At 47.9% G+C, this 25,678-nt stretch overlaps 1 protein-coding gene and 1 long non-coding RNA gene across 7 annotated transcripts in view; one reads left to right on the top strand and one right to left on the bottom strand.

Annotated features, from left to right (window-relative positions):
• Positions 1–15,548, top strand: part of FERMT2 (FERM domain containing kindlin 2) — an 82,367-nt gene extending 66,819 nt beyond the window's left edge. For 2 of the 6 annotated variants that reach the window (XM_051822198.2, XM_051822200.2), the window contains 11 exons: positions 519–626; positions 2,911–3,045; positions 3,721–3,770; positions 5,067–5,191; positions 9,768–9,874; positions 9,983–10,204; positions 11,539–11,562; positions 12,085–12,105; positions 12,840–12,964; positions 13,280–13,421; positions 14,280–15,548. In XM_051822198.2, coding sequence (XP_051678158.1) covers positions 519–626; positions 2,911–3,045; positions 3,721–3,770; positions 5,067–5,191; positions 9,768–9,874; positions 9,983–10,204; positions 11,539–11,562; positions 12,085–12,105; positions 12,840–12,964; positions 13,280–13,421; positions 14,280–14,453 — 1,233 coding nt within the window. In that variant the 3' untranslated portion in view covers positions 14,454–15,548. The remainder of the gene's footprint in view (positions 1–518; positions 627–2,910; positions 3,046–3,720; positions 3,771–5,066; positions 5,192–9,767; positions 9,875–9,982; positions 10,205–11,538; positions 11,563–12,084; positions 12,106–12,839; positions 12,965–13,279; positions 13,422–14,279) is intronic. The other 4 variants (XM_051822199.2, XM_051822202.2, XM_051822201.2 and 1 more) reach the window with 2 other exon arrangements.
• On the bottom strand, positions 11,954–14,375 carry LOC127483720 (uncharacterized). Its single transcript, XR_007910260.2, has 4 exons — positions 14,234–14,375; positions 12,481–12,626; positions 12,251–12,330; positions 11,954–12,089 (listed from the first exon to the last, which is right to left on the bottom strand). It is a non-coding gene; the product is annotated as an uncharacterized lncRNA (long non-coding RNA).
• Positions 15,549–25,678: the final 10,130 nt, after the last annotated feature.

A 25,678-nucleotide genomic window follows, 5' to 3' on the forward strand; every position in this document is an offset into this window, starting at 1 on the left:
CTATGAAAGAGTGGTAGGGAGGGAGGAGGAGGAGGAGGACAAAGAGAGATGTTTCATCTGGTAGTTAGTTCCCCAAAGCAGTGGAAGATGGCCCAGGTGCTTGGGCTTCTGCCAACAGTGTGGGAGACCCAGTTGGAATTTGAGACTCCTGGTTTATGCCTGGACCAGCCCTGGTCATAGTAGCCATTTGGGGAGTGAACTAGCAGATGGAAGATTTCTCTCTCTGCCTTTCAAATACATAAATAAATCTTTAGGGATGAAAGAAGAAGAAGAAATTACCTTCTGTCGTGTTTTAATGTCATTTTTAATGGAAAGTTAGATATGAGCCTGTATATGTATATCTAACACTATAACTAACTCATAATCAAGTATTTGATAATGATTAAAAATCTCAGAAAAAAAGTATTATATTTTCCTATCAAGCTTTAAAAGTGAATAATAAGAGTTGCAAAACTTCTTAATGTGAAGGTGAAATATTACAAAAGAACTGATTATTGTTTGTTTGTTTTGGGGCACAGTATGATGCCATTCGAATCAATCAGCTTTATGAGCAGGCCAAATGGGCTATTCTCCTGGAAGAAATTGAGTGCACAGAAGAAGAAATGATGATGTTTGCAGCTTTGCAGGTACTTGAAAGACTGTGGAGATGGGGCTGTTGGGAGAAAGGGTAGGAGGATATTTTTATAGTGAAGTGGCATAGTGGGGGTTGGCGTTGTGGCGTATCAAGTGAAGTTGCCACCTGCAATGCTAGCATCTCGTGTGGGCGCCAGTTCATGTTCTGGCTGCTCCAGTTCTCTTCAGCTCCCTTCTAATGGCCTGGGAAAAGCAATGGAAGATGCCCCATTAGACCCCTGTCAGCCATGTGGGAGACCTCGAAGAAGCTCCTGGCTTTGGCCTGGCCCAGACCTGGCCACTGGGGCCACCTGAGTGAACCAGTGCATGAAAGATCTCTGCCTCTCCATCTCTTCTCTAACTGTGACTTTCAAATGAGTAATTTTTTTTTAAAGTGGGAGGGGGCATAATAATTCTAGTAATGTTTGGTAGATTTTTTTTTTACTATATAGAAAATAAGACACTTAAGCAAAAGAAATAAATGAATTTAGTTTTACTTTTTGTCTTGATTTTAGTGATATAGTTAGTAGTTTTAAGTTTCCTCCCATCCCCAAATGTATTAGCTTAAAGCTACTCAGTTTTCCCTTGAAAACATATATATTAAAAAATCACACTTCTAAAATGAAGCTTCTTTACATAATTTCATAAATAACTGGAAGTGACCAGTGTACTAAGCATAGATGTATTTTTAGAAGAATAATTTTTTTTTAAGATTTTATTTATTTGAAAGGCAGAGTTAGAGAGATCTTCCTTCCACTGGTTCACTCCCCAAATGGCCTTAATGGCCAGGTGAAAGGCAGGAGCCTAGAACTCCATCCAGGTATTCCATATGGGTAGCAGGAGTCCAAGTACTTGGGCCATCCTCCACTGCTTTCCCAGGTGCATTAGCAAGGAACTGGATCAGAAATGGAGCTGACACTCATATGGGATGCTAGCAGCATAGGTGGTGGCTTAACCCACTGCACCATGACACCTGACCCCAAAAAAGCTCTGTCTTCTAAAAGCATTTTATGTGCCAGGAAAATTTTTCAGTTACAACTCTTTAAGAATTCTGTATTGTTTCTACGTGATTCAGACTGTCTTGAATTAAAACACTGGAGTCATTTATTGGGAGCCCTCATTTGGTTATAGTTTTCTACTTATATCCCTCTCATTTTGAAGGTGGACTCATAATTTTCTGGTGGAAGTTTCACCAATCACAGGATAATTTTACGTGTGAAATATATATGTGAAAACCTTGGATTTTATTGTATATTATTGCTTTATCTTTTAATTTTAAAAAATATGTGTTTTTTTTTTTTTAACACAAACAGCATTGTCTGTCACGTAATAGGTCCCAAAAAGCAGACTGAGCACACATACAACATGTGTTTTCTCAGGAATTGCATTTCCTGCAACTCACCCCACTTGGTAACACCAGTATAGCGGGTTTTCCCTAGCTGATTCACTCCTCAAAGAGCCGAAAAGGCGGGGCCTGTCCAGGCTGAAGCCAAGAGCCAGGAACTCCATCCTGGTCTCATGTGTGGATGGTAGGGGCTCAGATGACTTGGGTCATCATCTGTGGCTTTCTCAGGCACGTCCTCAAGGAGGTAGACCCAAAGCAGATTAGCGAGGGCTCCAGCCAGCATTCTGATACAAGATGCTGGTGGTGCAGGTGGTGGCTTAACTCATCACGCGATAACACCGTCCCTCACTCAGTCTTAAAACACGGAGGAACAGTAATCGCTGACCTTAGATTACCTCATTAAATGTCCCTATGAATAGTGAATGCATACTTCAGAATTTGTGGTGCTGTGTACTGCTTTGACGGGTAGCTGACTGAAGTTACAGGGTCTGCATAACACATCTCCAAGGCGTAACATCAAAATCCACATGTGGGGGTGGTTATCTGTGCATATTCTACATAGTGTTCTATCTACATTCATTCCGTAATCACTGATACCAAGTCCTTAGACATAAGGAAGACTGCACTGAAGGAAAAAAAGGCAAAAATCTCTGCTCATTGGAGATTCATGTTGACCTATGAACTTTCTTGAGTCCTGGAATGCATATATCCACTCCAACCCCCCAAACTATGAATTAATTCGCTTTATCCAAAGTTGCTGCTGCTTTTGGATGAAGATTTATTAGCAGGTTTAGGATGTTGATGTCAGGTGCTGTGCCCTTCATCTTCCTACCTTGACAGGTGCTGGACTTTTATCTTTTCAAATTGGACAGTGAAAAGTATTCAGTATAGATTCAAATGGTAATTTTACAACTATAGCAGCCATTTTAATAAAATGCCATTTCTGATTTCAGTATCATATCAATAAACTGTCAATCATGACATCAGAGAATCATTTGAACAACAGTGACAAAGAAGTTGATGAAGTGGACGCTGCTCTTTCAGACCTGGAGATCACTCTGGAAGGGGGCAAAACATCAACAATTTTGGTAGGGTGACTCTTCTAGCTACTCGTTTAAATTGATGCGTACCTTTTTGTGGATTTAGGTCCTCACAATGTATTTGGCAGGACAGAGAGAAATGTAGAGTATTTAAGTGCTTGAAGAAGTCAGATGCTGATTTTTTTCCCCAGGAACTTTGAGGGAAGTATTGTAGAAGTCCTGTTGTACTTAGTCTCAATGCTGCCAACATAATGTAGATCTCCTGATACCCCTGCACGTCATTTTACACGTGGTGGGAAACGCGTAATCTCAAGTGACAGTAAGATTCACTTACTCTGCACATTTGAAATAGTGTAAGAAAAAGGAAAAAATAGATCTCAGGAAAGTTGTTACATGCTGTTTGGTTTCAAAGCTTAGAAATCAGCTATTGCTGAAGAAATATTTTTCCCAGGATTGTTAGGATTTGCAAAGTTTCTGCATGCAGATACACTAGAAGTAACAGTTTGTTCTTGTGGGTTATGTAAATTACCACTCTGATCAAAGGAACTTTTTGTGCTATTTGAAAATGCCTTTGTGCCAAGAAGGATATATGTAGTCCAGGTTTTATGTAGTTCTGCTTATCAGTTAAGTGGCAAGCTGGTTCTTGATATCAAATATAAAATAGTAGAAGGAACTTCAAATTCCACCTAAAACAACTGAGAATGCGATTTACCTCTTCCCCAGGGTGACATCACTTCCATTCCAGAGCTTGCTGACTATATTAAAGTCTTCAAGTAAGTACACACGATGGGGAGGATCCCAGCTGTTAGTGACTGGCAAATCAGTCCCTGGAAGGATTCCCCAGTTAGATCAGCACTAAATTGTAATGAGAGAAAATAGCCATTTTACCAAATGGAACTCACAGTACCATGGGACAGGTGTTTGGCTCGGGGGCTTAAGTTGCCTCTTGGATGGCCCTCGCCCATAGTGGGTGCCTCACTCCCCATCCTGGGCTTCTGATGCAGATTCCCATTAACCCACACTCTGGGAGGCAGCAGGTGATGGCTTAAGTACTCAGCTTCAGTCTGGCCCAGCCTTGACTGTTGAAGGCAACTGGGGAGTAAACCAGCAGATGGAAGATTTCTATCTTTGAAGTTAAATGAGAGTAAAATTTTTAAAATCAAAGTATTCACTCTTTTATCTGGTAAACATTTTTCATAGATTGGGTTGTGTCGTGTAGATGCTGAAACCTAGCAGTGAGTGGCACAGCCCCTGTGGGCACGTGATGAGCCAGTAGTGCAGTTGGTGTTCCTTGTTCAGGGCCCCAGGTCCTATTACCTAAGGTTCCATTTTACCTGATTTTTTAAAACTAACAATCCTGCTATATTCCGTGGAATGAATCAAGAAAGTTGGGCATTAAGGCAGAGAGGTGGACAAGAAAAGGAGGTGGTGTGTAAGTTGGTATCCGTGTAAGATATCAACCATTATGAAATAACCACGTACTGTAGCTGGACAGGCAGCAGCTCCAAGACACTGACATTTCTGAGAGAAGGGCAAGACTGCAGGTGCCACTTACGCCACCCCGTTTCCCTTCACCTTTACATACCTTTTTCTGCCTGTGACTGGCATTGGAGTGGCAAGTTAATGTCACCATTGCAAAGTGTCCCTCACTCCCAGTCATGCCAGGTAGACTTCACAGAGGCTCCAGAGGCAATCGGTAGACACCTGGAAACGTGCAAGGAATTGTGGGACCTGGAAATCTTCCAGTTAGTGATATGTACAGTGCTTTTCCTTTTCTATCTCTCCCTCCGTGTGACATGATTATGAGGGATGAGATGGCTATGGCTGAGAAATTCTATAACGTAGGTTCCCTTGTCTTCCTCCTCCACTGCTCATTGTTGGTGGGATCTTCTCGAGTAGACTGAGAAGTGAAGGGACATCCGATAACAGCAACATTGAACAAAGACAGACACTGGCCAGTGGGACTTGAACTAATCAGGGCGGAGACACGTCCTTGGATTTTTAACATTGTGAAACTAGGTATCAGAGTGACTTTACAGTGATTTTTCTCTTATTTCTATGATGCGTAGACCAAAAAAGCTGACTCTAAAAGGTTACAAGCAATATTGGTGTACCTTCAAAGATACGTCTATTTCTTGCTATAAGAGCAAAGAAGAATCCAGTGGCACACCTGCTCATCAGATGAACCTCAGAGGTAAGGAAAGCTCTGAATGACCTGTGTTCTATCTGTTGGCCTGATATTTATTAAATTCTCTTATTTGGGGGTGAGGGGAAGGGCAGGAATTATTCAAGCATCCCTGTTTAGGTCTGTTTTAAATATTGAGATGTGTTTGTACTCTGGTCTTCCTGAAGTTGAGTGTTCAGCTCCACATGAATATTTTGTTGCAATCTTTGTGTGCAGGTCTGATTTGAAATATGTGACTGTGCTTTCCCCAATTGTCAAGTAAATTTACGGTGTCTTTTCTCTGATCGTCAGCATTGAGGACATTTAGGTTGTCTTCGTTCTTCATGGGTGCTTCAGATTCCACCCATTTTCAGCCGTGTTAGAGTCATCTCCTAGGCTTTGCTGGTTTTTCCCTGTTGGCATCTTGCTTCTCTTCCTCACCTCCACTGAAACAGGCTGGTCCCTTTGGCACCCTCGGGGTCAGTCTCCTTGATTTCTTGTTGTCCTTGCAAATGCTAGCCCGTGTGAGGCACCTGTTACCTTTGCCGTGTGTCTTCCTGCAGTCTGAGCTTAGCCTGCAAGAGGGCTCAGCTCTTGGCTTTGTTCATTTTTTTAAATTTAGGTCTGGGGAGTTAGAGCTTTACTGCTTAGCTTGTTATTTTTATTTCCTGTTTTGGTGGCACTGTTGGTTCTTCCCACTGTGCCTGCACCTCTGTCGTTTGGCGGATGCACTGGTTCGGGTGGCAGAAGTTACTCCCCGGGTGGATCTGGTTCCGCCGGTGTATGCCGTGCTGCTGCTCACCGTGATGCTTCGGCAGAGCCTCTCGCTGGGCACGCACACGGCTGCTGCTGTTACTCAAGTCACCGGGTTAGCAGTTAGGAGGGGCGTCTCCTGGGAACCACTCTCCTGGGGCCTCCCGCAGTTCTTCCTGTGCCCTTGACGTCTGGCGTGCTTGCAGAGCACGCAGTGGGTTGGCTCCTCGTGGTCGAATCCACGCTATCTCCATTATGGCAAAGGCTGCAGGATTAAAGTGCATTTTCCAGGTGCCTTTCCAGTGTGATTGAAATGGCAGTCAGATGCACTCATGTGAAGCCTGAATTCTTAGCTGAGTATGGGGTTGGAGAACGAATGGAGAGAAGTGAGGTGATTCTGGGCTCTGGGCCCAACAGCTGCACCTGCTGGAATTCATTCTGAGGGGTTATGCCTACTGTCTGGCCCCTCTCTACTTTCTCTGGATTTTGCCGATAGCTACAAGGGCACTTCTGAAAGTGTGTAGAAAATGGATAAGTTTAGTTTGGTGTGAAACAGTTTTTGAAGTCCATACTTATTATAATATGAAACAATGGTAATAACTAACAGCATTCGCATTCGCATTAGTGCAGAAGCATCAAAGAAAATGTTCTTTTTTTAAAAAAAAGATTTATTTATTTGAAAGTCAGAGTTACACAGAGAGAGAGAGAGAGAGAGAGAGAGAGAGAGAGGTCTTCCATATGCTGACTCACTCCCTAATTGGCCACAGTGGCCAGAGCTGGGTTGATCCGAAGCCAGGAACCAGGAGCCAGGAGCTTCCTCCTGGTCTCCCACATGGGTGCAGGGTCCAACCACTTTGGCTGTCTTCTGTTGCTTTCCCAAGTCATAGCAGAGAGCTGGATTGGAAGTAGAGCAGCCAGAACTCGAACTGGTGCCTCTCTGGGATGCTGGCACTGCAGGCAGTGGCTCTACCCACTACACCACAGCACCAGCATAGAAAGAAAATGTTCTAGGAGTCATTGCATAAAAATGACTCCTCAAATAATTTAGCTTAAGACACATGTACTTTTGCTGATCTAAAGTTTTAATTTTTCTTAGTATATTGTCCACTAGAATATTGTATTTCAGCAACATACCCAAACGTGTAAGCTACTGCGTCAGCTCTGCCTAGTCATCATCTGAGCTTTCGCTTTATAGTTACACATTTTAAAAACCACAAAACCTCTGTCCTGGGGAGAGGATTGCTGTTTCCTTATGTTGGAGTTCTGTGATTTGCCCAAAACTTCTCATTCAGCTCGCCTCCTTCCCCTCCTGGCCACAGGAGTTTCACTTTTGGGTTTTGACCATTATTCATTACTCTCAGAGTCTGCGTAGCTTCCTTCCTGCTTCCCTCTTGGGCTGCCCGGGACCTGCTCAGATGATCCGCTCTTGCCTCAGACACTTGACTGTGTCTTCCGGCCTCATCGTCACTGACTCTGTTTTGTTCTTAGCTTTCATCCCTTGTAACCACGAAGTCAAGTGCTGGCACGGAGCGATAAGCTGGGCGCTGAGTTCTTGCCAGTCTCCTGCAGGTGCCGTCATCACAGCACATCAGTGACACTGCCCTAGGAATCCCGGCGCCCAGACTCTGCTGCTAAGCAAGCCCTGTGATCTGGGGAAGCCAGCCGGTCTGGGCCTTGGTGTCCTCCTCTGAAAAGTGAATGTTAAACTCTGATTAAGGCCCCTTGGGGGGATTTAAAATGCAAACATTTTAAAATCAGTTCCGCTAACATTATTAATCCTGTGCTGCAAACTGTGCGAGGTCCTAGACAGACAAGAACGAACGAATGACAGCGCTCACCCCACGAGGTTCAGAGGGCCGAGGGCTCAGGATTCTGTGTACGTTAGTCCTCAGTGAGGTGGGGGAAACTGCCGGGGAAGTGATGTGAGAGCTCCGATCTGCAGAGAAATCAGCTCTGTAGAAGGAAGGGAGGGGAAGCCCTCCAGGCAGAGGCTGGCGGGGAGGGCTGAGCGCCTCCAGGGGTGGGTGTGGCGCCGGGACGCAGCCCCTGAGAGGGCGGGCCAATACTCCCCCAGCAGCTACTGCAGCATTCCTGCTCACAGGAGGACAATTAGGCAGGAATTGGGTGGTAAAAATGGCAGGTGGATGTTTTTTTTAACTGGTAACAGTGCAATAACACTGCAAGAGTGTTAACACAAAAGTGGCAGGATCTGTACTTCTCCTGTGATTTGAGAGAGACGATAATAATCCAGATAACAGTAATCAATATGGGAGAAGTGGGGGGAGGAGAAAACTCAATCAAGAGGATGTTCACTCCACAGACGGGGGATGGCGTCGGCAGGAGGCCAGGGAGGGGAGAACATGTTTCTGGCTCGTGCAGTTGAGTAGAGAGCATGATGCTGAGATTGGAATGTAGAAGAGCGAGCTGGGTATGAAGGGAAGGATGATGAGCTGGACTTTGAGATCCTTTAGGTGCCTGGGGATATCTCTTGGGAGTAAAATCTGGATGGTTGGATTGAGACAGTTAAGGTTTTGGGAAGTGGCTGTAATGCAAAGATGGCGGGCGAGTTTAGGGAGCTGGCTGTGTTGTGTTGTCTGGCGAGTGGGTTCCTGGTTCTGTTGGGAAGAAGGGAGAAACAGACATGGGGAGAAAGTGGAGGGGCCACAGGCCGTCAGGTATGAAGAAGATGGGCCTCTGGCACAGTGGTTAGGAATGACGAGAACGTCCACACGGCACATCGGAGTGCCTGGGTTCAAGTCCCAGCTCCGCTTCCGAGTCCAGCTTCCTGCTGCTGAATACCCTAGGAGGCAGCAGTGAAGACAGCTCAAGTGGTTGGGTCCCTGCCCTCCATGAGGAAGTTGTAGGTTCCTGGCTTTTCCTATTCCCAGTTGTTGGAGGCATTTGGGAAGTGGACTAGCAGATGGAAGATCTCTCTTTCAAATGAAGTTTCAAAGCTTTTAGTTTGGAAAGCGTCAGGATGGGCGAGGGTCACCAGGAGGGGCTGTTTGCGTTCAGCGCTACAGAGCCGAGTACCGGCAGCAGTGTGGTGTGTTGCTGTGGAAGCAGGCAGCCAGGCTGACGTGGGACGAGTGTCATCCGGGTGCCCGCTCAGTGCCTTCGTATCCACGCTAGCCCCTGAGTTCCCACTCACGGTGTAGTTGCTCTGGTTTTTCTAAAGAGCCTTAATTATTACAGAACTGTGCACTCTGGGTCCTCCTCAGTGATTGCCATTTCTGCAGGAGATTTTGCCTCACCAGGCGTCTCTTTGTTTTGAACTTTGCAGGTTAAACAATGGCTGCACAATTGTCTTAGCATTCCTGAAGCCTGTGTAAAAGGGGCTGTTTAGTAAGTGGTCCTGCAGGAATCTCAAGCAGGTGGAAACCCAGCAAGGTGATGATAGGACCTGCTTCTCGAGGGCACTTGAAGAGAGCCCGCTGTAGCCGAAGGTGCGCGGCTCCTCCGTGTTCAGCACTGTACTTACCTAGAGGGGACAGGATCATTCTCCCCATGTGATGTTTCTGGCCGGAGGATCTGGGAACCCTCGCTGAGGGGCATGAGCTAAGCACAGACATTTGGAATAACCTTTAGGGAGCTGTGGCGGGTGCCTGATTGTATTCCTTGAAGCCTGAGCTGATGCCTCGTAGTGGCAGCTCTAGGGACCCGACCAGCTGTGAGTGTGTAGGTTCCCGAGGGCTGGCCTCGAATGACGTGCTCAGTGGTCATCATCCCCAGACCTGAGCCTGCACAATTACGGCAAGATTGGACAGGTTAAAACCCCACACAGTAAGCCTCCTTGTGTAGGCTTGGGTTTCTTATTAAAAATAAATTCATGCACTTTAATTTTTTTTTACAGGATGTGAAGTTACCCCAGATGTAAACATTTCAGGCCAAAAATTTAACATTAAACTCCTGATCCCAGTGGCAGAGGGCATGAATGAAATCTGGCTACGCTGTGACAACGTGAGTTCCCAGCTTAATAAACCTCAGTGTTCTCCCGAGTCATGAGCGACCCACCGTGGGGTGCACACGGGATGAGTGATTGGCTGTGTGGATCTTTCCTCCCACCAGGAAAAGCAGTATGCACACTGGATGGCGGCATGCAGGCTGGCCTCCAAGGGCAAGACCATGGCGGACAGCTCCTACAACCTGGAGGTGCAGAACATCCTCTCCTTCCTGAAGATGCAGCACCTGAACCCAGACCCTCAGCTGATACCGGAGCAGATCACCACCGACATCAACCCCGAGTGTCTGGTGTCCCCTCGCTACCTGAAGAAGTACAAGAACAAGCAGGTAGCTGGCGCACTTTCTCCATTGTTTTGTGCTGGTTTGTTTCATGTCCCCTCAAATAAAATTTTTTAATTTCCTATCAGCTGGTTAGAATAGAAAATTTCCAGTTGTATATCAATTTAATAGGACAGATAATTGAGCAATAGTTGACAGCCTATAAGGAAACTTGCTTTATCCACCCTGTTCAGTTCAATCCATAAAAGGGTTGCTATTCAGGAAAATGGTTTCCTAACATCAGAGAAGAGTCCTTTGCAGGAGACTTGCCCCAAGGGGCGGCCCTAGGACCCTGTAGGCCAAGCAGCAGGCCCCAAACAAACCCTGAACTTGAGGCTGGGGTGGGAGCAGAGAAAGCCTTTAAAGGTGGTTTTTTCTCTAGTTTTGTTTTTATCTTCATTCAGGAATGATTTTTAGACATATGAGAAATGTTCATTGAAATACCAAGAACACTTAACTGATTCCTTAACTTTTGGAACGGTTATCATGGGTCAGAAATTATTTAGCTGGAAGTCTTCAGATGTCATACTCAGCGTGTTTGCGAGCTGCGTGGGGCGTGTGTAGCTCAGTCATATGACACGCGGGAGTGTGGAGGCGGTGCCGCCCTGGGGAGATGCGTGGAATGTGGATTGGAAGCTAAAAAGGGAGAGTGAAGCAAGCACTAGTTCTCATTTTTTATTACTAGATGTTTCACTTAACAAGTACTTGTTTCTCAAGTGAATCCGTCGGCCTTCAAAGGCAAGGAATAATTTCAAGTCCTAGTAATTTCATCACTCACTGTCGGATACCAGAATGAGAGCGCGCAGAGTAGATGGAGGGTGCCCAGTGTTGGTTTTGTTCTCAGCGTATGCACGGGCCTGTTTGCTCAGACGCCTTTAAACTAGTGCTCCCTCTCTGCTGAGAATTCTCCTGCGGTTAAGGAGGGTGTTTGGTCAGCAGCACGTGGGTGGTCCTTGGTTAATGAGCCTTCTCCATGTTGGCGTCTCCCCAAGTGCGCATTCTTTTCAAAGCTAGGCTCACAGGTTGTTCCCTGGAGGCTGGCACCCAGCCAGTACCTAGAGACAAACCTGTGGCTTCTGTGTCGGGCACCACGCTGGCCACCGCACAGCCGGCCGAGTGCTGCCGCACGCTCCAGGCGTTTCCCTCGCTGGTCTATCAGTGTAACCTTTGTTAGACTGCACGGACTTCACTTTCTCCGGTTACACATACGTGGGCTAAACGTGCTATGGCTCTTTCTAAATAAAAGGCTTGTTCTTTATGTTTATCTATTAATCCAGATGAACGCCTGCTATGTTCATAGCCACTGTTGGTAGCGTATGGCATCTCTGTATTTTCCCTTCCAGGAAAAAGGATGCAAAAAGCAGATGGTAACTGAGCTTTGTGTTTGGGTAAACAGACAGCACAGGCCCTGCACTCGCGTTGTGCGTTTTCTTACTTGTGAAGCAGTGCATGGAGCGTACTCTGACTAAATCTCAGAAGACTGGCGGGGCTGTGGCGAGCGCAGCTTCCGTCACTACTAAAATCATTAGCTTCTCCCTAACCAGAAGAACCTGGTCCACTGGAGGAGGGAGGTGTACTTGCTCTTTTTATTTTCGCCCTACAGATGTCTACCCTGAATTCTAGTAACACTTAACATTCTAAAATCACGTCGGGTGGGCCTGGGCCTCGGTATTCTAGAGGGAAAGTAATTGCTGCTTCCGCATTTCCATTTTCATTCTTGCATTTACTTTGCTTGGTTTCCACCTACAGTAATTTTTGCATGGTTTTTGGCTGGAATTTTGGTTTGCAGGTACCGCAGCTTTTTCTTTGCCTCAGTGCCGTTTTTTTCTGATTGCCTCTTTTTTTTTTCTTTCCGCTTCCTTTTTCTTTCCTCGCATTGCCATCTACAGCCAGGCTATATAAGAGATTTGGTAAGTTCTCCATTTTACAACAAGAAAGATGAAATGTTAAAACCATAGCCACAGCCTGTCCTCAAAGTGAATAATATAATTACTAGAAATTTCTAAAGTTACTTTTAAAATTATAAAGTGATCAGTATATTGTGCTTTTAAGTACCTTAAAGCTGTAACGAACCGCTAGAAACTTGTATTCCAGGGGCTGCTTCTGATCCGTGCGTTGTTGCTCCATTTAAACTCCTGTGTGTGGAGCAGAAGGCCCGTTTCAGCACAGAGCAGTTACAGACACCTCCCAGTGCTCTTGATACACAGTAAGCAGGAATGTGCTATGCTTAGACAGTGCATATTACTCATTACAATGCGTAGGGTCACCTATTCCTCAGTACTTGCTGGGCAGGGCAATCCCAGGATCAGGAAGGTGGCTTTCCCAGGGCGAGGCTCAGCCGTTGCCCCCCCCCCCCCAGATGTGCTGACCTCTGCGAGTTCCCCAAGTGCAGGAAACACTGCATAATTGGTGGTGGTGGGGGGACTCTCTCCTAAACAAAAAATTGATGTATTTAGTTGACACATAGTATCAAAGGGGTACTTCAAAAAGTATTTTTTGTGCAGTACTCATTTTCCCGTATGCTTTCTGAAGGCCTCTCACATCTGTGCAGGTTGATATATAATTCAGTCCCTTGATGTTTATATCTTGATTCTACCGTGAAAGAATAATTTGATTGTAAAAGGTGCTATTTATTTTCCTTCAGATAACAGCAAGAATCTTGGAGGCCCATCAGAATGTAGCTCAGATGAGTCTGATTGAAGCCAAGATGCGATTTATCCAAGCCTGGCAGTCATTACCTGAGTTTGGCATCACACACTTCATTGCAAGGTCAGTGGTCCCACTGAGCGTCTACGTGTGCACCTGAACGTATGTATTTCTGCTGCTCCTGCTTCCACCCATTAACTTGTACAGTAAAGCAGTGTTGAAATGTGCAACTATTTTGTGTACCTTCAATTTTTACATTGAAAACAAAATGGCCAGTGCTGGGCTGATCTGAAGCCCCTTCCAAGTCTCCTCCGTGGGTGCAGGGACCTGGATCAGAAGTGGAACAGCCAGGGCTCGAACCAGTATCCATATGAGATGCTGGTGCCACACCTCCTCCGCCACAGGGCTGGCCCCTAAATGTTTGTTTTGATGCCACAGGTTCCAAGGGGGCAAAAAGGAAGAACTCATCGGAATTGCATACAACAGGCTCATTAGGATGGATGCCAGCACGGGAGATGCTATTAAAACATGGCGTTTCAGCAACATGAAGCAGTGGAACGTAAACTGGGAAATTAAGATGGTACGTTCCACGTTAGCTAAACCCTCCTTCTGCCAAGATCAGGAAATTGAGACGAGACGGTACAGACCGTGGTTGGTGTTCACTCTCATTTAACCGTGCCTATTTATATCCTTAGAATTTTAATCACTGCACTCGTTATCGTGTGCTTAGAATAGTTATCTTTTTGTGCTTCCCCCCTGCGATGGAGAAATACCTTCCACTCCCCTCCCAGTAGCAGCTGCTGCTACCACACGCCCGCCTGCGTGCCTGCCTCAGTGCCGGCTGTTTCCATCGCACTCTGTCTTCCAGGGTGGATGGAGTCACACTTGCTTTAGCAATGAGGACACGGAAACAAAGAGCCCTCCTGGTCCCTGACCACACCCTCGGCTGAGTGACAGCCGGGACTCTCACTCGGGGCTTAGGCTCTAAAACCTGGGTCGTTTACCCCGTGAATCATGTTGCCTTCATGATGCATAACTAATGCTAAATACGCATCATCTGCTCGTCCGGAATCACGTGGGATTTGTGGTATCAATTTCTGTCACTTGATAGAATCTGGTTTCCCAAATAACTCACCCATGATACCTAAAGGTCGAATATCCTAAAGCAAATATGAGCTAAACCACAGGAAGTAGGTTTTCTCCCAGGACTTGAAGGGAGAAGTTCCCAGTAACTGACTCAGAGGCCCCTTGGGAACATAGTGACCTAAAGCCCCCGCGTCCAGTCCTCCTCTCCAGAGCATGGAAGCTCGTAGGAGGAGCTCGTAAGCCTGCTCCTGTGGACTCAGGCATTACGCTGGCCAAAGCTTGGAGAAGTGCTCGGTGGCAGCATACCTGCAGCAGCGCTGACGCCTCTTTCCTTTCTCTGTCCCCGGTCCAGGTCACGGTGGAGTTCGCAGATGAAGTACGGTTGTCCTTTATTTGTACCGAAGTCGACTGCAAAGTCGTTCATGAATTCATTGGCGGCTACATCTTTCTGTCAACACGGGCAAAAGACCAAAATGAGAGTTTAGATGAAGAAATGTTCTACAAACTCACCAGTGGTTGGGTGTGAATAGAAATACGTGTATTGAAGCACCACGGCCATTACAATATTTAACTTTAAAAGCTGTTGTTTGTTATATGCTGCTTAATAAAGTAAGCTTGAACTTTATTATTTTATCATGAAAACTTTTTGCCTTACTAGACCGGTTGATATGTGCACTAACGAGCACGACTATTAATCTGCTATCTTGATACAGTATATGGACTGTGGAATACGGCACACATTCCTTAGGGCCATGAATTACAAACTGAAATAGTGGGCAAATCAGGAACAAATGGTCACTGATTTAAGCTAGCCGAACTGTAAGAAAAAGCCATCTACTTTAAAGCTATCCAGGGCATAACCGATATGAAGTCTATTTATCATGTTTAATGCATGTGTTTTAATGTATGTTTAATTTGATGTCATGTTTTAATATATCCTACTCCCAGGTAGCCATGTGGCCCCTCACCCCGCCCCCCAAAGTAGAAATCAAGCCTGCAAAAGATGCCTGTTACTTAATAGCGTCAATGTTTGACCTTGAAGGAAAATGCTGTTTGTCTGTTACTCTTGGTTTGTTTTTGTCCTCGATGAAGCATGTATGTATATTGTCTTGTTTTTATTTTTACACCATACTGTATTATGACACTTTTAGTATTCACCAGCATATCACTGTCTGCATAAAATATGCAACTTTTGCATTATACTATGAAGTAAGGTCTATGAAGTATGCCTTTTGTGTAACTAATGTACAAACACAAATTTTATAAAATTGTACAGTTTTTTAAAAACTATTCAACTAGCAAGTGGCTTCAACAGCATCTTTGCATTAATTCAATGCTTTTAAAAGTCTGGTTAATATGCAGTTTTAATATCTGCTAAATGAAGAACTACTTCATGATGGTCATGATTTGCCACAGTGTCCTTAACTCTGATGCCTGGACTGGCCCTGTCCGAGTCTGTTGCGCTGTTACAATCTGCATTGGTGCTAGTCAGAAAACTCTGAGCTCACACAGCCCACGAGGGTGCCAGGGAGGGAGGATTACCAGTATTGTCCAATAATCCATGGTTTAAAGACTGTATAAATGCATTTTATTTTAAATAAAAGCAAAACCTTTTATTTAACATTTCTTTGGCAGTTATTTCTAAAAAGCTATGCAAACAGTGACACGGGATGCTGCGTGTGGCCCGTGTTGCACGGTGACACAGACAGGGGCTTCACCGCCAAGGCTTCTCAGTTGCGCTGAGCAGCCCTCATGTGTTCTAGCCTCAGAGATGTAGTGAACGGCTAGGGTGGTGGGGCAGCAGTGCTAGCAACCCATAGCGGAGCACGTGTTTGCGTCTGAGCTGCTCCGGTTCTGATCCAGCTCCCTGCTAATGCACCTAGGAAAGCGGCAGACGATGGCCCAAGTAGTTGGGGCTCTGCCCTCGTGTGGAAGGCCAGGATGACACACCTGGCTTCCGCCTGGCCTTCCCCTGGCCGTGGAGCCATCTGCGGATCAGTCTTCTTTCAGGCTCAAAATTCAGTCCTAAACGTTATTCTTACCGCTTGCATAGAACCAGGCCTTGTGGGTCCGTTCATCACTGTCGCTTCCCTCTGAATCCAGTCTCTTCTGCTTTTCTTTGCACTCAGAAGCCACTCGGAGCAAGCCTTGCTCCAAGATGGAAGAGTTCCTCCCCGGCGTCACTTGCTAGAAGCCCGAAATAGACCGGAGGCTCCGGAGTCCCACTGCTGCCACACCCCGTGCGTGGGCTGTCACCGGCTTGCCTCACTGCCCTCCCAGTGACTTTAAGATTATTCAGGCCTAGCGTAGCCCTGGCTGTGTCTCAACTCATGACTCGCAAAGCCCAGGAGCCCCATCAGGTCCCTGCAGGGTCTGTGGCTTCCCAGCTGATCCCCCGACAGGGCTCACCCCACCCCCATGCCAGCCCTCAAGCGGGGGGTGTCCTTATCCCTGCACCTTCTTCAGCCTCCACCGGTTCAGATCTCTCGAGCATTTTTGACTTGAAAGAGCTCAAAGCACTCTCTCCTTCCTGAAACTGAAATTTCCTTGCAGCCCAAAATTCCCCCTCCTCAGAACTGCCGTTGGGTGGGTCCTTCACGGACCTGCGGGGCGCGCGTGGCACCCTGCTGCCCTCAGTAAATTACTGCTTTTGGTCCGAGCACCGCAGCTCCCACCTGAGTTCACAGTGCACGCGGAGGATCCAAAATAGTTTCACCTGTACTGAACTTGTATCCCTTCCTTCTTACTCCCTAAGCAGTACAATACAACAACTACTTACGTGTCTTATGTTTGTCGGGTATCTTAAGTAGTGCAGAGATGACATAGAAAATGCATGTAGGTTACATGTAAGTATGGCACCGTTTCATACGAGGGCCCTGGGACCCCGAGGAGTGCTGGAGACAACTCCCTAAAGACGCCAGGGACTCCATTTTTTTCTGGAATAGAACGGTTATTCTGGAAGTCCAGGAATGACTTGACTACATGTTTCTACAGCCTCAGAATAGCTGAATACAGAGGCCGTTAGCTGCACACCAGCAGTGCTTAGGACGGGAACCAAGTGCTTTTGATACCAACTCGAGCTTCTCCGACTCCTTTGTGATAGAAATTGACAAGGGGCCAAACCTTAACCCAGGCGAGGTGATGGGAGGGGCGTGCCGGAGCCCCAAGGAGCAGGTGGAGAGAAGTTCTGCCGCTGGGCTCCCGGAAGGAGCTGCACTGCGGTTCTCGCTGGCTTGGAGCTGCACGTGTGCACCCTCTGGGGCTCATCCCCTGCAGCATGCGGCTTCAGTGGGCGCCGGGCTCGGTGTTGGTGCAGGCACTGTCACTTGCTCACTGCCGCCTCCCCAGGAGGGTCACGTGTTGGTCACACTGGGCTATTCTGGGCAAGCCTTGGGACAGTCCCTGCCAGGCAGTAGAGGGTCTTTTGTGGTTAGGGTTTGGACACGCCTTGCTCCCAATTGGTTTGGAACTGGGTGGAGCAGCCTGTGGTCGGTGATGGATATACTGATGTTTCCAAGGCTTGTTTCTATCCTGTCTCACTTTGGAGCTTCCCCCTTTGCTAGACAGGGCCTGAGAGGCCAAGCGACTGCTTACAGTCACACCGCTCCAACCCGCGCCCAGGCAGAGCTGCAGGGGGAAGCCAGGGTTCCAGCTCCCTCTCTAGCTGTGTTACAGACAGACCTACTGGCAGTGGCTTCTCTACAGAGCTCACGCAGGCCTGGGACGAGAACATTGCGGAGACCTAGGTTCCCGTTTCTGTCGTTGGCAACTCAGGTTCACGTGGACTTCAAAGCTCAGGCAACTGGACACGGCCCAAGCTCCCTTCCAACTGTTTGTCTTAGGGCAGCGGGTTAGAGACCTGCCAGAGGCCCCTGGTGTAGTTAATTAGTAATCCTCACTCACAACAAATATTTTCTCCACAACCTTGAACTTCAGTCAAGGAGCTAGAAACATGAACTTTGCAGGAGAAAAGCCACGTAGAGTTCTTGGCTCTCCAGCTCTGTCACAGCCCAAGACAAAGACTCTTCTCCCCCTGTTCCCTGTACCCACCTTCTACTCTCTCTCATCTTCGAGTCTTTCAGGGACGCCTTAAATTAATTATTGAGGTAGTAGGATTAAGTGAACCCGGATTCCTGGCCATTAATTTGTCTGAAAAACACCACACAGTGAAATGTCTTAAGTCCTCTACACTGTAGCTACAGTGAACATAATGGTTTCTCAGTAAAATGTGAGGATTTTGTGCATTTTTTTTTTACTTCCTCCTGTCTTCTGGAATACATCTCAAGCCGATGCCTTTTACAGTCATTCCTACCCATCATACTTAACATTTGAAAAGTGATGTAGCTGTTTTTAGACTAATCCCTAAAAACATGACCCCAGCCTTCCTACACGGCAAAGCAAACGACAGAGTGAAGAGGCAGCCCACAGAATGGTAGAACCCGTTTGCAAGCCACACATCCTACGAGGGATTAAGACCAGAATGCACAAGGAGCCCAATCAGAAAAATACCTCAACAATCTGACTTTAAAACAGGGCCAGTGTTAAGATGCCTGTGTCCCACACAGCGTGGGTTCCTCTCCCCGCTCCAGCTCCTGCCAACGCGGAGCCTGGGAGGCAGCGGTGATGGCTCGAGCCGTCGGGTTCCTGCCACCCACACGGGAGGCGTATTCCCCGCCTCTACCTCCAGCCCAGCCCTTGTGGGCATCTGGGTCATTCTTTGTCTCTGCCTCTCAAAAGTCCTTGCATTTAAAAAGCGAAAAATGTTAAACTGACGTTACTCAGTAGACACAGATGGCCAACAGGTACATGAAGCAGTGTTCAGCATCACTCACTGGCAGGAAATGCAAATTAAAGCCACAGTCAAGGGCCGGCGCCGTGGCTCAATAGGCTAATCCTCCACCTTGCGGCGCCGGCACACCGGGTTCTAGTCCCGGTCGGGGCGCCGGATTCTGTCCCGGTTGCCCCTCTTCCAGGCCAGCTCTCTGCTATGGCCAGGGAGTGCAGTGGAGGATGGCCCAGGTGCTTGGGCCCTGCACCCCATGGGGAGACCAGGAAAAGCACCTGGATCCTGGCTCCTGCCAACGGATCAGCGCGGTGCGCCGGCTGCAGCGGCGGCCATTGGAGGGTGAACCAACGGCAAAGGAAGACCTGTCTCTCTCTGTCTCTCTCTCTCACTGTCCACTCTGCCTGTCAAAAAAAAAAAAAAAAAAAAGCCACAGTCAAGTATCACTATTCTGGTTAGATTAACTATTAGAAACACACACACACACACAGGTACCGGCAAGGATGTGGGGAAAAAGGAACCTGGAGCAGTGGTGGTGGGAACGTAGGCTAGTACAGCCTCGGCGGGGAACAGGATGGGAGTCCTCAGAACACCAGGAGCAGAGCTACCCCGTGAGCCGGCAGCCCCACTCCTGGGTACGTATCCGTGGAAATGCAATCGCTCCATTCACAACAGCGGGAAGCGGCAACAGCTTAAAGTGCCTGTCAGTTGACGAACAGATAGAGAATGTGGTATATGTAAAGAATAGACTATTTAAGAAGGTGAAATCTCGGGGTTAGCGTTGTGGCAAAGCGGGTTAAGCCGCTGCTGGCAATGCCGGTCGGTGTCTCACATAAGTGCTGGTTCGAGACCCTGCTGCTCTACTTCCCGTCCGGCTCCCTGCTAATGGCCTGGGGAAGCAGTGGAGGATGGCCTAAGTGCTTGGGTCCCTGCCAGCCATGTGGGAGGCCCAGATGGAGTTCCAGGCTCCTGGCTTCAACATGGCCAAGCCTCAGCTACCGGGGCCACTTGGGGATGGAAGCAATGCTCTTTCTCTTTCAAATAAAATCCTTTGTTTAAAAAGAAGTGTAATCTTATTATTTGCAACAATATAGATGAAACTGGATGTCATAAGGTAAGTGAAATAAAATAAGCACAGACAAGTCTCACTCTAGGAATCTAAAAAGTTGGTCTCATGGGCTAGTGCTGTGGCATAGTGAGTTAAGCTGCCACCTGCAGTGCCAGCATCCCATATGGGATGGGATCCAGCTGCTCCACTTCTGATCCAGCTCTCTGCTTATGGCCTGGGAAAGCAGCAGAAAATGGTCCAAGTGCATGGGCCCCCTTGGCCCCCTTTGCCCCCACGTGGGAGATCCAGAAGAAGCTCCTGGCTTCTGGTTTCAGCTCAGCTCAGCCCAGCCCAGCCCTGGCCGTTAAAGCCATCTGGGAGTAAACCAGCAGATGGAAGACCTCTCTCTACCCCTCTGACTTCAAATAAATAAATACATCTTGGAACAAGAAAAGTTGATTGACAGAAGTTGCAAAGTGAATGAGGGTTACCAGAGGCTGGGGAGAAGAGTGGGGAGAGAGAGACAAGGAAGGTTATTTAGTGGGAATTACGTTACAGTTCCGTGGAAAGAAGTTCTGGGGTGTTGTTGCTCAGAAAGGTGACCACAGATGACCAGCCCTGGCCGTTGAGGCCACCTGGGGAGTGAACCAGCAGATGGAAGACAACACTGTCTCCCTCTCTAACTCTACTTCTCATATAAATAAATCTTTAAAAAAAAAAAAAAAAAAAAAAGGTTGCGGCCAGTGCTGTGGTACAGCAGGTTAACGCCCTGGTCTGAAGCACTGGCATCCCATATGGGGGCCACCAGTTTGAGACCCGGCTGCTCCACTTCTGATCCAGCTGTCTGCCATGGCCTGGGAAAGCAGTGGAGGATGGCCCAAGTCCTTGGGCCCCTGCACCCACATGGGAGACCTGGAGGAGGCTCCTGGCTCCTGGCTCCTGGCTCCTGGCTTCGGATCAACGCAGTTCCGGATCAACGCAGCTCCGGCTGTTGCAGCCAATTGGGGAGTGAACCATCGGATAGAAGACCTTATCTCTCTGGGCCTCTCCCCTCTCTTTAACTCTTTCAAATCTTAAAAACAAAAAATACAGGGGCTGGCACTGTGGTATAGCAGGTAAAACCATTGCCTGCAACATCAGCATCCCATATGGGCACAGGTTTGATCCAGCCCCCTGCTAATGCACCTGGCAGAGCAGCAGAGGATGAACCCAAGTGCTTGGGCCCCACCCTGGGAGACATGGAAGAAGCTCCTGGCTTCAGCCTGTGAACCATGGGCATTGTGACCATCTGGGGAGTGGACCAGTGAGTAGAGGGACAATCACTCCCTCTAACTCTTTCAAACAAATAAAGACATAATAAATAAATAAATATAGTGCAGGAAACAATTTTGGATGTTTTCACCATAAAGAAATGATGAACGTTTGAAGAGACAGATGTCACCTTGATTGGGCACTAGCAACTGTGACTTCCTGCCGGGGCGACACATAGTATCCCATGAACTGTCCCGTGTCCGTTAAGAAAAACGTCAATGGTAGCATCCTGCCATGTGCTCATTCAGAAGGCCTGAGAGCAGGGTTCTCTGGACTCTGTGTGGGCGCACACACTCGGCGCCTCTCCTGGACGCACAGCTCTGTAGCTGCTGTCTGTGTGAACTTTATTCCACAAATGTAGACGCCACATCAAAAACATCCTGCTGCCCCCAAAATGTGTCTGCAGCCACTGTAGTCACGCCCTCTGCGTGTATACACCAGGAGTCCCAGAGTTCAAACAAACGGAGACGATCAAACAGCTCATCTCAAAACGAACTTAGCCATTTTTTATTTAATAAATGCGAATTTACAAAGTGCAACTTTTGCATTGCTGTGGCTTCCCCTCCCCCCCTCCCCAACCTCCCTCCCTCCTGCAGCCCTCCCATCTCCTGCCATTAATCATTTTCAAGTAAGTTATTTGAGAAGCAGAAAGAACTCCCAGCCACAGGTTGACTGCCAGGGCTGGACCGAGGCAGGAGCCGGGGACACGATCCAGGTGTCCCATGTGGGTGGCAGGTACCCAGTCCCTGGATCCATGATCACCACTGCTTCCCTGGGTGCACATTAGCAGGAAGCTGGAACCAGGAACCAGAGCTGGGACTGGAACCCGAGTAGTCTGGTGTGGGACACGGCTGTCCTCAACCCTACGCATAACCCTCACGCCTCAAATGTTAGTTCCATTTTCTCAGAGTTTCTCCAGCCCATTCATAGAAGTAAACCTAGGCTGAGCTGACTCCCTGCAGGGGTGCAGGTGCCATCGAGGCAGAACAATACTGAGTTGATGCAATTTTTATTCCGCTGCTGCTCCACTCATTCACACAGCAACACCCAGGAAGGAGCTGCCACTGGCGAGCTCCGTGCTCCTCCGAGGACTCACTGGGTCTTTATCTGTGAGAACCGCTCTGGCCTGGCAGCTCTGGGATGGGGGGAGGTGGCGGGGACAAGGGACAGGAAATGGGAAATGTGCAATCTGGGTAAAGGGAATGAAACTCCCCTAGTGGATGGGGAGGGAGCCGCCCAGAACAGGAAACCCAGGAGCCAACAAGCCTTATCTGGTGACCTTACTTCCCAGCGAGGCGGTTCCGCTCTTGTTTTCTCTGATTTAATAAACAATGCAAAGTTTCCCAGGCTGAATGTGTACATGAGAAGTCCCTGTTGCCACAGCCAGCGGCAGCAGACACACACACTCCCCGCTGAGCTTCCCTGTGGATATTAGTTCATGCGCCTGCGTAGGACTAAAAATGACAAGCACTTAAAATAATTTGGGAGCATTATTTCATGAGATCTAATTATAGTCTCCTGCGACTTCACTGGCCAGGCAGCATCTGCCTTACTGCTCAGGGAAGTGGTCCAAGTTCAATGTTAATTACATTTGTGATTAAGAACAGCACAGCCAACCAAGCAGGTTTCAGATCTGTATGAATCTGTGTAGATCTTGCACAATAAAGAAAACACTTTTGGGCACCAAACAGTTCTCATTTCACAAGTCTGTAAACTTTTTTTCATTTCTTTGAAAGGCAGAGAGATATAGAGACACACAGAGAGGTCTTCCACCTGCTGGTTCACTCCCCAGATGGCCGCAATGGCCAGAGCTGGGCCAATCCAAAGCCAGGAGCCAGGATCTTCTTTCTGGGTCTCCCACGCAGGTGCAGGGGCCCAAGGACTTGGGCCATCTTCTACTGCTATCCCAGGCCATAGCAGAGAGCTGGATCAGAAGAGGAGCAGCTGGGACTTAAATCAGCGCCCATATGGTATGCCGGCACTGCAGGCAGTGGCTTTACCCACTATGCCACAGTGCCGGCCCCTGTAAACTTTATTTTTAGGACCAAGCAAAATACATGTAAACAAACATGTTTCTCTCACTTGAGCTAATCCAAATATTGCAACAACTTTTTAATCAGTCTTCCTTACCTAATTATAAACTCAATGGGCAAAGGGCCAGGAATGGCCAGAACACTGCTCAAGGGCCACGTTTGAGGGCAGAGCCCCACCAGGGAGCAGGGGCTGTGAAACCACACGGAGACCAACACAGTAGAGTCCTGCCATGGACACCGGGATTCCGCGCCCGGGGGGAGACCGAGTTTGAGAGCAGCGTGGCAGACGGGCACACGAGGGGCAGGCTTCCCAGTGCCTGGCGCTGGCCTCCATCTCCATGAAACCAAAGAACATGGTCCTCACCAACTCAATGGAGCTCCAGGCTCCTGGCTTGGGCACGGCCCAGCCTTGGCCTTTGGGGCTCATTCGGGGAGTGAACCAGCACATGGGAGACTTCCACCTGTTTTTTTTTTTTTTTCTCCCTCCTTGTCACTCTTTCAATCAAATAATTAAATAATTAAAAAAATGAACTTGGACATGGTCAAAATCACACATCCATCCGGGGACCCGCTATGGCACCACTAGGGCTGCACACCCAGGAGAAGTTCTTGCAGGTGCGTAACGGGAGACGAGCATGCCCACACACACGTCTCACTGCAAGGCACAGGAAGCAGAGGCCCGGTACAGTACAACAGATACATTGTGACCCAGTCCTAGACCGCAATCAAAACGAGTCAAGGCCAACAGGCAAAACAACAGACACCAACATCAAGCTAACACCAAACCAAAAGTCCTAGTTGCAGGAGACACATGGTATGCGCAAAGATTTAAAGCATGCAAAATTTTTAATTAAAAAAAAAAAAAAAGCTTGTCACTTTGGGTGCCCACGTCCCATATCAAAGTACCTGGTTTGAATCCTGGCTACTCTGCTTCTGATTCCAACTCCCTGCTAACGCACACCCTGGGAGCCAGCAGATGATACACACACACACCATCTCTGTCTTTCAAATACAAATGAAAAAAAAAATCTTAATAGCAAACATTTCTCCAGTGTCAAGTAAAAGCTGTAGTTTTCAAAGACTCTCATGGATCATTAAAAGTCACTGCAGCCCAATGGGAAACAGAGTCTCGCCCTTGACAGTTGCCACCATTCTGACGACCTTCGCCCAGTGTGCACTGCCGGCCAACTGTGTGGCTGCCCTGCCGTCAGCAGGCAGCTGATGAGCCCAGGGTCGGGCCCCGCTCCCTTGTGGCTCTGTAAGCTTTGCTCTACTTCATCCTCGCAGGCTGTACCACTGTCCTGGGTTCCACTGTCCTGGGACCGTCTCCAAAGGGAATGGGCAGAGACGGACATGTCTGTCACCTCTAAGTCCAGACCTCAGTACACAAAGCACAGCACTGTTACTCACAAGCAATTGTGGAAACATCAATGTTAGGAAAGCGCCCAAGTCATGGCTGGGAAGTCAAGGAACAAGCTTATCACCTGGATGAGCGTAGAGGTGTTCCTGTATTGTACATCCACCCTTCTGTACAGGGGAACTTAACAGAAATTCTAAAGAGATATTGAGTCTCCCCTGCTTCTAAGTGTTTTATCCATGTGAAGACCTCAATTCAAAGGAAAGAAAAACAAGACCAAAAAAAATAAAAAATAAAAAATAAAAAACCAGGGCCAACGTTGTGGCACAGTTGGTTAAGCCGTCACTTGCAACACTGGATCCCATATGGTGCAGAGTTGAATCCCAGCTGCGCCACTTCTGATCCAGCTCCCTGCTGATGCGCTTGGCAAAGCAACAGAAGATGGCCCAAGTGTTTGGGCCCCTGCATCCATGTGGGAGACCTGGAAGAAGCTCCTGGCTCCAGCCTGGCCCAGCCCTGGCCACTGCAGCCATGTGGGAAGTGAACCAGCGGATAGAAGATCTCTCTCTGTAACTCTTCCTTTCAAATAAATACATCTTTTTTAAAATGCCAAACAGCAGGACAAACTTGAAACTATGTCAACGTCTCCTTTCCAGGTTTTAAAGATGTCCCTTGTTCAAAAGTCATCATTTGAACCAGAGGCTGGTTTCTCATGGAAATTTTTTTTTTTTTTTTGACAGGCAGAGTGGACAGTGAGAGAGAGATACAGAGAGAAAGGTCTTCCTTTGCCATTGGTTCACCCTCCAATGGCTGCCACAGCTGGCGCACCGCGCTGATCCGATGGCAGGAGCCAGGTACTTATCCTGGTCTCCCATGGGGTGCAGGGCCCAAGCACTTGGGCCATCCTCCACTGCACTCCCTGGCCACAGCAGAGAGCTGGCCTGGAAGAGGGGCAACCGGGACAGAATCCGGCGCCCCGTCTGGGACTAGAACCCGGTGTGCTGGCGCTGCAAGGCGGAGGATTAGCCTAGTGAGCCGTGGCGCCGGCCGGATTCTTTTTTTAAAAAAGATTTATTTATTTGAAAGTCAGAGTTACACAGAGAGAGGAGAGACAGAGAGAGAGAGAGGTCTTCCATCCGCTGGTTCACTCCCCAATTAGCCGCAACGGCCTGAGCTGCGCCGATCCGAAGCCAGGAGCCAGGGGCTTCTTCTGGGTCTC

The sequence above is a fragment of the Oryctolagus cuniculus genome, chromosome 12 (assembly GCF_964237555.1).
Source record: "Oryctolagus cuniculus chromosome 12, mOryCun1.1, whole genome shotgun sequence".
NCBI classification, from domain to species: Eukaryota; Metazoa; Chordata; class Mammalia; order Lagomorpha; family Leporidae; genus Oryctolagus; species Oryctolagus cuniculus.